The sequence below is a fragment of the Pygoscelis adeliae genome, unplaced genomic scaffold, assembly GCF_000699105.1.
Source record: "Pygoscelis adeliae isolate BGI_AS28 unplaced genomic scaffold, ASM69910v1 Scaffold31, whole genome shotgun sequence".
Taxonomy (NCBI): domain Eukaryota; kingdom Metazoa; phylum Chordata; class Aves; order Sphenisciformes; family Spheniscidae; genus Pygoscelis; species Pygoscelis adeliae.
Window position 1 is genome coordinate 5,654,875 of NW_008824233.1, and position 14,514 is coordinate 5,669,388.

Below are 14,514 nucleotides of genomic sequence, written 5' to 3' on the forward strand. Positions count from 1 at the left end.
AATTTTTTTGAATGCTTACATCTTTGTCAGTAAAGCTAAGAAAACTTTATCTCTTAAAGGGCTCAAACTGCATTTATTTCATCTGATACTAGAACGTAATTGTAAGTACAGCCTCATTTTCACAATAATTAATATCTTAATAGGTTAAACTTACATTCGAAACATCAATATTTGAGCCTGAAGGAACTTCTCAGCAAAGGTATAAACGGGCACAGTCAAGTATGAACAACCTGGTTCGGCTCTTGTGGGGAGAAGATAGTACGGACCTTCAACAGGCTATACAAGACGTGCCTCATATCGTTATGTTCCTCACACTGAAACTGGACTCTGAAACATCTAAGGATGAGGTATGTGGCTAACTAAAAACTGAAGATGAAAGGTAGCAACTGACAACAGCGACTGCTGTGCCTTTTGATGTTAAAAAAAAAAAAAAAATCTTGCTAACCATTTTGAGTGGTGAATAGTCTGTAAAATGTCCATTTTGACAGAAATAAGGCCTGAAATTCCAGGGGGAAAAAACTAGCATCACTGATGACAAGCTCTAATTGGACTTGAAATCACTTCAGCACTGCTGAATGTCTTTACATAAAGAGCAGGCTAGAGGTGTTAACAGGCAAAGCAGAGATAAATTCAGAAGTTCGTTATTGTCTCTCAGATGCTCACTGTGATGTTTTCAGTACGCCTCTCAAACTATGAAATCTGCGTAGTCGAAAAAACTTTCCCCAGCAGGAGCTGTTGGCAGTCCACATACATAATCTGTCTAGCTCCTCCTGTTTTGAAATGCTAACGTGCCTTTTCTTAGAGGACTCTTGCATGTCTGCTGTTTGCAATCAGCTGTTGATTCTTGCTTGGGCAACATTTTTGAGCTACTGAAGTACTTTTTTTTCCTTTGTCCTGTAAAGCTTCCTTTCACATCTCTTCTCTTTTTGTGTTCTTCAGAAGAATTTTGGCAGTGTACATATAACGCGTTGTAAGTTTGTGTAGATGTTGTTCATGATGTAGCCATAGCTACAAATACTCTGCTCCCAGTGCAGGGACACAGAACAGTGTGGAGGGCTGAGTTTGGCCTCTTGCCCGGTCTGAAAATGACAAATGGACAAAGTGGACTTTTTAGGAACAGACATTTGGAAAAAGTCTCTTCTCCCCTTCTGTAAATTCTCCTTAGATTTAGCATAGTGCCCCGGTGATCTTGTATTATCTGTGATGTGGAGACATCAAATGAAGCACAAGTTTTGCCAGTGCCCAGGGACTGGGATGGCGGGACAGTGATGGAGTGGGGAGCAGAAGAAAGAAATTTTGCTTTCTCTCCCTTGGAATTAATCCTTAGATCCAGTCAGTGCTCCATCCCTTCTCTGAGATAGCTTTATTTTTTTGATACTATTTTTCAACTGATAGAAGTCTGTATTGCTCTGTTGTTGATGTGTAACAGAGAAAAAGTGTTACAACTATGCATAATGGATAATAATAAAAATAAAATAATTTTATTTTCTAGAGACAGGGCTGGGGAGGAGAACACGAGAAAATTACATGGTATCATAATAGCATGTAAAAAATGTTGTGCAGTTTGCAGAGTCAAGTGGTTGAAAGCTAGGAAATGACAGATTTATGGCGACTTGCGAAACTTTAATTCAGCTCTTTTGTACATACGCAGCATGACATTGTCTTAAGTATTACGTTTTTTCTGAAAGGTGCCTGTCATGTGCAGAGGACAAGATGGACAGATGAGTGTGTATAGATAAGGCTTATTAGGCAACCATAAATCCAGTACTTCATAACTCTGGACTTTGCAATATAAATCATGCTCTTAACTAGTATTTTTAAGGTAATGTATGCTTCATTGCCTATTACAGCAAGATACTAACACTGTAAGCTTTGGTTTGCAGTTCTTTCCAATCCTGTTTAAGAGACTACATTTTTTCATGGGAGGTACCTTCAGCAGAAATTAGTTCATACAAGGGTTTCTTATAATTATTACTTTTTATTTTTTTATAGCGTTGCAACTAAGTAAGGTCATTCTGTGCTCTTTTTCCTACCCGGAGACTGCTTCTGCTAAAACATACGATACTGCAGTACTTTTCTGCTTTGCTATTTCCCTATAATAAAAATGAAAAGAGCTCATTTAACTGTGAATAAAATAAACTTAAGATGTTTTATCAAAGTTCACTTACATTTTGCGAAGAGTTCTTTTTTTCTTCAATTCTAAGTTTGTAGTCCAAGACTGCTATGTTATGTGGATAGAACAGCTGTGGACAATTGCTGTAGATCTAAAGACCAGTGTTTTCTTGGTCACATAAACTTTATGAAATATTAAACAAAAATTATTTCAGGGCCTCTGGCTCCTCTGTTGGTAGGTGAATAGATATGCAAATGTCTAATTGCAATTCCTGCACTTCAGAGTAAATGGAGTACTGCTTTCTTGCCTCATTATTTCTTTACGCTCTCCCAAGAAACGGGATTAACACTGAACGTTGAGCAGATGTAAAAGAGGGATTGTAATGCACTTGTTCTCCCTTCATACCATGGAAGAATTGTTTCCTGAGAAGTCTTGGCAGTTATGCAGCCCCAAATAGTCTCTAATGTTGAGAGATGTTTTGCTGGTGTAATCAACCGCTTTATAATATTTCCTAACAAAAGAATGCCGCCTTCTTCAAGGCATTTGTCTTTAATTTCATTTGGTGGACAGTAAGCGACATGTATCCTGTAGATGTACTGTTCCAGATGTAGTTTACAGTAGTACTTCAAATTAGGTGATACAGCTATGTACACCTGTGCCATATTGCAAAATAAAAATATAATGATCCTTTACTAAGCTTCTTTACCCATATCCAAAGGAGGCATGGTATGCAGATCACATCCATGTGAACAGTGGCAACTAGAACTAGTAACTAATTCTTCCACTTGTGAGCTTTTGGCACCCAAAAATAGAATTAATGAGCTCTGAGACTTGTAAGCGCTATCTGCTCAACTATAAAGGAAAGCAGTATTAGAAGTCACTTAGGGTGCGTGCGTGCAGGTGGGGAGTGTCCCATACAATAATGGTTTCGGTGAGTAAGGTTGATCTTGTCTTTTTTATGTTTTAGTTGAAGGTAGGTATCGCGATTATAACATAGGTTATTTGTACCAGCATACAACCGTAACATCTTTATGTGTTTGGACTGATTTTGGTGATACCATGCCTTAGAAGGAGTAATGTTCATACTCCTCCTACACGATAGTGTTACTGGAAGCATGTGTTTAGCATACTTGCAAAGTAGGTTTTACTGAGTAACAGTTAAGATGGCTTGGTTCATACAGACACTGATTTGTACTTCCTGTAGCGTTTCTCCCTGTTTTTATAATTTCTGAATAAATCTTTAAGAATTCATAGTTGTCTTTCATCTACTGTTTCTTTTTTAATCTTATGTAAGATGCAACTTAAAGCCTGTACTGTCAGTGCACTGCCTTTGAAGATTACAGGTTTTTAGCTGGTCGGTATCATTTTGACACAATTTATTTTAGCCATTTCTTATGTTGTCAAGACTGCAGTATTATTTTTTTTTTAAATGTTATTTAGGCTCAGTTTGAGAAACTAGTAAAATAAAAAAGGGAAGCTGTTTGATAAGCCATTTGTTTAGATAGTCTGTCCAGGTTTGGGTTTTTTGGGTTGAGGGAGGGTTTACACTTTTTAAGAAATGAGCTACTTCTCATTTATTAATTCCATTGTCATTGGCCTATGAACTTTCGCCTTGCTTTGAAGACAGCTAATCTTGTATGGTGGTATGTGCTGAACCTTGCTAACTCATTAATATATATATGTGATACAGCTATGACCTTTTGTTACAGTTGTCTTTTCTTGCCCTGGGAAAGTGTACAGATAATTCTCAAATGAATTTTGTGTAAAGGCCCCAGTTCATAGTGAGGAGAAAAAAGCTCTTTCTAGCCTTTTGTAGTGCTGTAATTAGAAAATGGCAGGTTTTTTTTCCAGCCAAGGGATTGATTCAAGAAGAAAAATCCTTGTCACTAACGAGTATTTGAAAATAGAGCTAATTAAATTGGATAAGAATGAAGAGTTTGCCAGGTCCCTCTGTAATGAAACTTTACGTTCTTTTAATCTTGATGAAGGGAAATTTTGTAGCGGGTATTGGCACTGGCTGGATGTGCTTAGTGACATAAATAGGAAAGTTAATCATGTCTGTGTTTCTTTTGTTTGTGTAGAAAGATAATTTACTACACTCTTTGCATTGGATATGCCTAATAATACGTGCATTATTTCTGGCCCATCACGATTTGTTAGAAAGCAATAAATGTGGGGGAATCATATGTTTGCTTATTACTGTATGGTTGCTGAAATGATTAATACAGAATTTTTGAAAATGCTTACATAAATTTATTTTAAAGAACTGGTTAGAAAAAAAATAATTGTCACAAATAGTTCAAGATTACTTCTTTAAGAGTATGCTGAAACAGATGGTCAGAGGTTTGGTGATAAAATTGTTAATGGTGTATATGTTATTTGAATATATACCTCAGTTATATTTTGTGCTGCACATGTAAAGCAATTAGGTAGGGTTATATAGAGAGATTGGAGTTTTTGTATTCTCATTGTTGGTTTTAAAGAGCTGTATGTTTGATGATGATTTAAATAACAATTTAAATATTGAAAGCACCATACAAATATTAGCTATCTCTTGGAATCAGATTTGTTAAGTGTACTTTAAGCTGTAAAATGCAGTGGCCATACTGTTTGTCATTTTGTTTCTCTATATAATAATGATTCTAAATAAGTCCTACTTTTCATAAAATAGAAAAGTTAAAACTGTCAGAAACATTCATGTGTATTTTAGAACTTTCCAGTATGCTCGTGCAGACCACTGCTTGTTTTGATACCATGTGAAAGTATATGATAAAAGCTTTCATGTTTTTAAAAAAAATTAATGCCAGGAAAAAAATTTGTTATCTTAAAACCTTTTGCTTTCAAAATGTAGCTTTCCAAGTTTGCTCTTGGATGTCTATTTTGTTTTGCTTTGCTTTGCTTTGCTTAACTGCCAGCTAACTTTCTTTACAGCAAGAAATTCTTTATCAGTACCCCATATCAGAAGCATCCCAAAAACTGAAAAGTGTGAGAGGAATATTTCTCACACTATCTGACATACTGGAAAGTGTTACTGGTACCCAGATTATCAGGTAAAAGTATTTGAAATATAATGTATTACTACTTTTATTATTTTATACATATGTGTACAGAAAAACACACATGGGTCATGCATCAAGTTCTAGACAAAACAAGAGTGACTCTACCTGTTAGGCAGTAGTGTTTAACTAGAACAGCATGCCTCAAGTTGGACTGCTCGGCCTGGATGTATGTTGATTTGGGGGAATCTCTTTGTCGTGGGTGGCAGTGACTAGGATTTTTAGTTTGGTGAAATTGTTTTTAGATCCCTTCTTAGATCTCTTAAAACATCCTTATCTAAACTGGGATTCTGTGGCACTGTACTATGGCAGACTGGAAATTCTACAACAGCTTCAATCAAATTTAAAAAAAAAATTAAGAAGATAAAATGTAATTCAGTTAAATTGAGTGCCTGCTACTTTTAAATTCATTTTATTTCACATTCAACTTGCAACACCCAAAAGACCACAGACCAGCACTCTGGTAAGAAGTCTAATAAAAATGATTCCTGAGTTTTTGGAGCGGCGTAGGGGTGGTGGAGATATGTCGAGAGATTATTGAATATTTAAAGGTAGATGATTTTCTGATGGAATAATTAGAAGTGAGATAGCAGGTACCACTTTTCAGTTTCACTCTTCTTCCCATTGAGAATCGGTATATGAGTTTACATCTCTTGGGGGTCTCAGGCAAGATTCTCTTCCGCAAATCAGTGCCTTGTGCGTCAGACACAAGACCTGGATGGGTATAAAAAAGCCAAATCTAAGTGGGATTTCAGGCCCAAGAATACAGAGTGCAAGCAGTAGTGCAGCAGTGAACAGCATTGGCAATAATAAGGAATTCCTCAAAAGGCAAAAAGCCTGTTTAATATATTAAAGTTGGGGTTTCCACTGATAAATTTTTCCTTAAAAGGAGTTCTTGAAGTGCTTTTGAATATTTTTGCTTACCAGAAAATTAATACTGGTTAATTTACTCTTGTTTACATTTGTGCCTTTTTTTTCTCAGACTTGTTGGTATCCTGCTATTTTGAGTAAGAAGTTCTAACGCTGTGCTTTAACCATGCTTGTAACTTTCTAGTTAATAAGTTACTAAAAGTCACGTTACTGATTTAGTGATCAATAGGAATGAGGATTGACTCCTTTAGCAGCAGGTATCAAACACAGGCTTTTGATCTTCTGCATATACAGATTATATTATATACATATACATATATTGTATTAACATAGCTGTACGTTTGGATTTTCACTGAGGTATGTTAAGTCTTCTTAAAGGCTTATGCATTATTAATGGCAATTCTCCCACATAGAAATATTTTTGGACATGTCCAGATTTTGAAACACATCCAAAAGACAAATCAATCCGTTGTTTGATGATCTATACCTATGGTATCATCAGAAAAACAATACAGAAATCCATGATAACACAGATTCACCTTTCCTGTTAAGGTTGCCCATTTCCCATTTTTGAGTTCTAAAAATATAAAAGCACTTCTGCTGGTCCCTGTGGACTGTCTCATCTCTTCAAAAAATATGATAGATAATCCCCAGCTCTCCTATGAAGCTTTTTCTGTCAGAAGAGTAAATTATGATTATTGTGTCTGCACGTGTATTGTGTATCTTTTGGGATGGGGATGTTTATTTCTCTGTAGTTAATTGCATTATAAATATATAACTTGTTTTCTTTGGAAAGCACTTTTGGTTACATGAAGGATAAAAATTTTCTGGTGACCTGCGGAAATACTAAGGTATTTCTTAACTAATGAAATGACACTATTGTTTTATCCAGTACCATCAATTTTACAGTATGGGTGAATCAGTGAAGCAAGTTAATCATGGAGCCATATCCTAAAAATTAAATTCTTGAATCCTTCAAGCTTAAACTAAAGTTACCCTGTTTCACTTTGCAGCAGTGTTATCTTGTTTAAAATTTCTAACATGATAGTAAGAAAGGTGGGGTTTTGCTATAAATTTAGCATTCAAGGTATTTACAGACCTTGGTTTTAGCAGCAACCACTACATTTAATCTGATGATCTGGTGCGTAACGTATGGTTTACTGCTAATTAGAACATTGGGTCTAGTTCTGTTTTATGTTCTAATCCACTCTATGGTTCAAATGAAAGTTCTCTGTCTTTCTGGGACTGCTGAGCTTCATAGGGTAATTTTCTATACAAGGAGATAGCATGAGAGTTCAAGCTTATGTTTATGACTCAGATAATATGTTCAAAAAACCTCTTGGGCTTGTTTTCAAAACCTGTGTAGTCTTTTTAAATGATTTTGTGAGTGACTACTATGTTCAGAACCTTCATTAGTACCTCCGGTTACCTCACTGTGATCTGAAATGGCACTCATTTTCGAAGTTGATTGTGTTAAAAGCTAGGCAGGAAGACCTTTAAAGAGCATCCGAATCATTCAGAAGATGACTGTGGCACTTCAGTAGTAGTTGTTCATCCTTTAAGTTTGTATACTTGAAAACATTGTTACTACTGGCGTGATCTGTTTGGAATAGAAATCGGAGAGTCTGAGTTCTGTAATAATTAATATAATTACCTAGTGATTATACATGAGCATAAGACTTTGCATATAAAATACATATAAATCATTCTGGCTTATAATGGTGGTCTTCTATAACTTCATAGTTTTAACAGAAGTACTGCTGGTTTAATTTTTCTAGTTCCTCCCTTTTCTTATGTGGAAAACTGGTTCAAGTTGTTTACTGGAAAGAGTCTGACAAGCTGCTTGTAATTGGCCTTCCTGAAGAAAAGTGAGTTTCAAATAAAATGCTTTGTTTTCCTTTTATTTTTATTTTGTTTCCTATTACGTGTCCTCAGATTGTACTCATATCAAAAAAGCAAGAAAGGGAGGGTTTGCAATGTACTCTTTTTACTATAACTAGTTTCTATACCTGTGATTCTACCTTTTTGATTGACTTTGTTTGCATCTTTTGTACATCCATTGTTACAGTTTCTTTTTCATTTCCTTTAAAGGGAATAAGGTCTCATTAGATCTCAGAAATACATGTAGGCTAGAAAACAGTAATTTTCAGTGTTTGGTAAAGTCAAGTCCCAGTTAGAGACTGCTGAATAACAGCAGTAATATTACGTATTTATGTGTTGTAGGAGGACTTCCCCAACCCAACCACCCCCCCAGCTTTACCACTGTCTGTGTCATCATGGGCAAGTCACTCAAAGGAAATCTCTCATACAGTCCGATGAAGAATTTTTTGTTTGCACTGTATCACTTGTTAAGAATAGAGCTCTTCAGAAGATGCCTATGCTTATTCATAGTAAAGATGTTATAAACATAGCTGTACGTTTGGATTTTTATTATCCAGTGTGCCACTTTCTCAGTTGAGGAACATGATTGAAGATGTTGTCAGGACCTTGAAATTTATGTACAGTTCTTTAGACAGGTGGGTTCTTTCAAAACTGTTTTCTTTTCAGTCACTAATTTTTCATTGATGCTCACTGAAAAAGACAGCTAGTAGCATTAATTTTAATGTTTACATGGAATTTCTTTGCATGTTCCTTTACACTTGCACAAAAAACAGAATTCTGTTCTTTGTGCTTTTTTGTTTCAGTCTTAACACTCGTAAGACTCTTTAAACAGTCTTTGTTACTTCAGAAAGTTTTGTCCTTGATTAGGTTAAATCATTCACGTAATCTAAGTCACTGTGGATGTCAGCAGCACTCTGCAAATGTTATCCTTTGTGCTAAAGCATTGTCTGTAAAAGGTACACATGAATCAGTGTTATATTTTTAATAAAGTAAACACTCCAGACTTCTCAACTTTATTTGGCAGAGTGACTTTCTTTCTCTGCATTTGGAAATTACCCAGAAAATTTTCAGTCTGACTGTAACCTAAATAAAATTGCCAAGGTAGGCTATTCATATGCTTGCATTCAGTTCAGGGTTAAAGTGTGTATGCCATAGAGAAAGAAAAAGAATAATCTTAATTTCTAGAAGGATGAAGCTGATCGTTGTCTCATCTTAAGTTGCTCTAAGACATCTACTATCATACTATACTGCTTTAGTTTTTTCTTTGTTTGTAGGTACTGCCTGGATATTAGCCTAGTGGGTTTTTTCATGTTTAAAATGAATGTTTAAAAAAAAAAATCCAAATGTAGTATCATGCTGTAAAGAGACTTCTGTAATACAGAGGGTTATATAAACAAGCTGCAAGTTTCTCGATGTTATTCTAACTCGGAGTTCATGTTTGTTCAGTGCTTTTTGCCAGGTGGAAAATGTTTCTCGCCTGGATCATTTTTTCAACCTGTTCTTCCAGCGTGCGCTTCAGCCTGCAAGACTCAAGTCAAATGCCAGCCCCAGTACTCAACACTATGATACCTGCAGTGCGTTATTCTTAGACAACCTCCCAGGCTTGCGCTGGCTGACATTGCCTCAGGAAATCAAGGTAATGTCATTTTCAGGTCTCTCTAGAAAAACTTGTATATGAGAGGTCAGAAAATTGATGCAGGTATCTTCTGCTGTTACTGTGTGATTTACGTAAGTGCCTTGCCCATCCCATACCACCTGTTTTCCTACAGGATCCTTTATTTAAGTTTGGAACTACACAATCATTCCCACAGGAAACAGATTGCTGTTATGAGTGTAGTTTGGTGACTTTAGAGTTATCTAGGAAGAGAACATGATGACAAAGAAATTAAACTTTATTTTTAAAAAAAAATATATATATATACACACACATATAACTAGCATATGCAAGAAAGCAGTCCCTGGTATGTAGCTTTATGTTTGATTCTGACCATTTAAGTATTTTTCCAGGTAGAAAATATTACTCCAGAAGCCCATGTGTAACTTGTAATTCAGGAGAGTTATAAATGGCTGTTGCAGAATCAAAACAAACATCCGTACATCATTTGTTTGACACCATACAGGTACAGCTTTTCTGCACCACTTCACTGTGTCTGGTTACCTCCCAATTAGAAATTGAGTTGTGCTTTAAGCAGTAGTAAGACAAAAGCTAGATCACAGTAAATAGCATTATAGTTTTCAGTCTTAAACCTCATTTTCATGACTTGTAAGAAGTTAAAATAGGGATCATTAGGATAATTATTAGGGAAGTAATTTTTTTTTAAATAAAAATAATAGATTTTATATATGTGTGATGCATAATCCCTGCCAAGTCTTCTCTGAAGTGGTTTTTCATATACACTATAGAATTGATGTTATTAGACCAAAATACATAAAGGTACAATTTGAGACAATTGTAACAATTTTTGTACAAGAGAAAAACATCCCAAGGAGATTTCAGCAATGGAGTTGTAAGACCAACACGTATTTCATTTATTCAGAAACTTATGGTATTAAATTGAATTACATACTCATTTGAATTGCACAAAATGAAAATTGAGTTCAGACTGAATTATGCAAAATGAAGTCTGCAACAGGCGTTGCAACTAGAAAACCTTTGTCTCACTGGGTGGCAGATTCTGTAACACAGTTCCAGCATAGTTTGCTCTGCATAGATAAGCAAGTCCTCGTCGTGCTGTACAGTAGTTGGCAGACAAGCTTATTATAATACCTTTTATCAATGTAGTAAGTTCTGCAAAGTGAACAGGATACAATCCTCGGAGAACGTAGGGGAAAACCTTTACGAAGTTACATTCAGGACAAAAGCTGGTAATTGTGTCTTATGTACAGAAAGTTCCTCTGAAATGTTTTTTCTCGTATTTTTTTTTTCCCTGTTGTGTATCCAGATCATCTTGCAATCTGTCGTCTTTTTTTTTTTTTTTAAGCCCCTGTGGATAATTTTGTTAATTATGGTGTCAAATGTATTCTTTAGTAACACAACTGTGTATGCATTTGTTTAGAAACAAAGCAGAAGACTTCCCTTACTCCTTCAAAGGACTTGTAGTTTCCAATTTTTTTCTCTGTTTTCATGTTACAGTTTGTTATAAAGTGATTTAGCATCACTGCCTAAGGGTTATGTGTCCCATGTAAAGCATTGCTACAACATGTTTTGATCTGACAGTAGGTTCAGGTGTGGATAACTGGGTCTCACTAGGTGCAGTTTGCTGCTTTGTTTTCAGTTATACTGGAAGTACAGAAAGCTATGTGTACTTTCAAGACATGGTGATCATGAAATGATTGCTTTTAAGTTTCTATCAGAAGGACCTTCTGGGACTTTTGAGTGGCACAGAGTAAAAGAAAGCTCTCTTTTTTGTCTTTTTTTTTTTCCCCCCTCCCCCCCAACCTACTCCTATTTTCTTTGTTTTCTTAAATGAAAAGCTCTATTCTTGGAAGACGGTACAGTCCACTTGGATAAATAAAGCATCCACAAGAAATTGTTTTGTAGAGCACTAAAGCAAAAATTTAAGCAGGGCTGAAGATATTATCAGTACCCTGGCTCTCTCCTGGCTTATTTTTTTTCCTTCCAATTTCTGTAATCTCATCAGTATTAATGTTGTTAGTATTAAAGTTGTTATTCCCTTGTAGGTTTTATTCATGTTTCTTATTTTAATCCTATAGAGGGTTTTTTTCCTAATTAGGCTTTTAGCCTCATAGCAAAATAAGGTTAAAAATGAGGCAAAATGAGGCTTCTTCACTTTATTGAATTTGTAGTGACTTGGGGTAGCATCCATCTCACCGCCTTTTAGAGCTATGATATAAATGACTACAGTTGAGGTGCTAATCTTGAACTCTTCCTATTATTTAATGGGGAAAATCTGGTGCTTTAATAGTAATTCAGCTGCTCAACTTCAGCTGTTTACTTTAGTGTTAGATGAATCATGCCTTAGGACTCCTGTGACTTCATCTGCCTTAACTATGAAGAGAACCTGAAGTGAAAGGACTAGCTCAAATAGAGAATATCTACACTGTAGGTATTTAATGAAATGCAGTCTCATTCAAGGAATTAAACATATGACTAAGTCACTAATTACTATTTAAATCTGCTGGCCTTTAATGAGACAGATACATTGAAAAATTGGACCTCTTCTTCTATTTAGAGTAATCATTTGACATATAATATAAAAACTCTGATTATGATTCCAGTTGAGAAGGTAATTTTCCATACAGCACATATACTTAAATTGTAATTTGATAATATTTTCTATATTGTCCTTCATTCAAGAAGTGTTAGATATCAGGCACTGTAGTGAGGCACAGTGGACCCCTTTCATTTCGCTTCAGGGCCTAAAGTGGATGAAAGAAAGATTCACTGCGTTTTCATTGTCCATCCTCTTGAACATTAGTGAATCTAGGATTCATTTTTTGCCTTTGTGATTTTTTAAAATATTTTCAACTCCACAACTAGGAAGTTATTTTCCATATCATGTGAAGAGTTGTTTGCATATCATATTTGAGTCAATACGCGTATGGCAGGTTTTACAAAATATCAAAGGAAAAAAAAATTTCATTAACATGGAATGATGCTTAGAATATGTTAGTCTTGTCATGGTAGAGTTTGTTTTTTAATGAGTATTTGCCATGATTTAATGCAAATGAAACAGATGGGAAATTTTAACTGAGAGTTTTCTTTCATGGATAGACCCAAAATATCTGTAAGCTTGTACATAACATAGTTAAGGCTAGTTCTAATTATTAGACAATGATTCTAATCCGAGCTGACCATAAACTCCATTGTCTAAACTTATTTCATCAGCAACAACAAAAGAAATGAACATTGTACTCACTGAAAGTAAAGAGGCTGTACGATGGCAAATTGAAAGTGCTTCTCAGAATGCCTCTGCAAATGGACTGAGTTTGGATGTTCAAAATGACCTTACTTCTGCAGTGGCATATTTAATTTATAGGGTCTTTATTTGAGGATAATATTAACTAGGACTTTCCTGGTTTTCTGATTTTTTTTTATGTTTAGTAAGACCTCATGTACAATTTTCATAGAAGTATGTTTGGAGGGGAAGGGATGAAGCAGTAAGTCTTTCAACTTTACTGTTGACAGGGTTTGCAGAATTATTTCAGGTTTGCTACTGTTCAGTAACAGAAGTTGCCATGGACATTGCAAGCTATGCATCAGTCAGTGCTATTCGTTACCAAACAGATTTCTGTTTGCTGCTGTGGCCTTCTCTCTCTTTTCTCTGTAATTTGAATTGTCGTCTTTATCTTTCGTATCAGACTGATAATGATTTAGTTCTTTCCACCTTGCCCTGTAGTATGTGTTTAGATACATTTTTGCTAAATGTGCTTGTAGCCAATGTGTTTGCGACAATTTTAGTCAGACTTCTGCTTTTATAATATGTACGTATGAACACGCTGTTATATAGGTTTTAGCTACAGAAGTATATATTTATGGAGCGTCTCAGAAAAGTTTCTTTCATGTCATAACTCCAGAGCTAAATCTACTATCCAGGTAAAATATGTAGAGGTGCGCACATAGTCCTGTAACGCTCTGTAACGGAAGGGAATAAAACATTTATGCAAAACGTAGTTGTAGAATATGGTCAGTCAGCAACCTAACATATATTTGAAATGCAACTTAGTTCACCTCTAACTGTTGTCACACATCTTCTTCCTATCTGGGAAATGGCACTTTTTTTCCCCTTGTACTATTTGGTGATCAATTTTTTTTTTCTCCATGCTTTTTTCTTTTCTCTCAAGTTTCTGTAGAGAGACTCTGTTACGCTTTATTCTCTAGTCTAGCTTGCAGGTTGTTTCTTTCTTGTAAAATTGTAGGTTTTAAAGGGATTTAGAAAACAACATAGTTGATATTTATGATACAGACATCGCTTTCCAAAATTGTCTGAGATCATCCACATTTTCCAGAAAAATTTTGTTGTTGCAGAAGTTGAAATTTCTGGTTAAGTTTTGGTGAAGATCTTTAAATTCTGTAAGGAATATAAACCTAAAAATGTCAGTTCTTTATTGGGCAGAAAGCCATTTAAATTTTAACTGAGGAAAAGCTGAGAGACTTGTTAGTTGTTGACTGCCAATAGCCTCGTTGACACTTCTGTTTGAAAAACTGGCTGTATTTCCATTAGAGGCAGCCTGTTCATACAGCCCAAGAAGTTTGTAATGATGGGGTTTAGGTTATTTTCATTAAGCAGCTCGTTTATGTCATGAACTTCAGTGCCTAGTACCATGTTCTTTAAAGGAAAATATTTTTAGTAAAACTTATAGTAACCAATAGCTCTTGTAGTTAGAGAAATAAGCAAGCTTAAAGTGGTTTCAGTAGAACAAAGATAATTAATGTGTGAGAAAGTTTTGGCAATTTCCATAGAGACAAAAACTAAATCCATTGCAAAAAAAATTTTCTAATAACTCAGCTGGATGCAATAGCTTGCCAGACTTCAGAGTTGTCTCTAGCCTTCAAGGGGTAGTCTCTAGACTTCATGTTTTAAAGCACGCTGAAAGTAAGAGTGACATCTCCTTTATACTGAACAGTGGGTT

The 14,514-nt window shown here is 35.4% G+C and overlaps 1 protein-coding gene across 1 annotated transcript in view; it reads left to right on the forward strand.

The window, feature by feature from the left end:
* Positions 1-14,514, forward strand: part of INTU (inturned planar cell polarity protein) — a 44,943-nt gene that overhangs the window by 18,278 nt on the left and 12,151 nt on the right. The window contains exons 3-7 of the mRNA XM_009334928.1: positions 144-347; positions 5,045-5,163; positions 7,818-7,907; positions 8,478-8,555; positions 9,367-9,556. Coding sequence (XP_009333203.1) covers positions 144-347; positions 5,045-5,163; positions 7,818-7,907; positions 8,478-8,555; positions 9,367-9,556 — 681 coding nt within the window. The remainder of the gene's footprint in view (positions 1-143; positions 348-5,044; positions 5,164-7,817; positions 7,908-8,477; positions 8,556-9,366; positions 9,557-14,514) is intronic.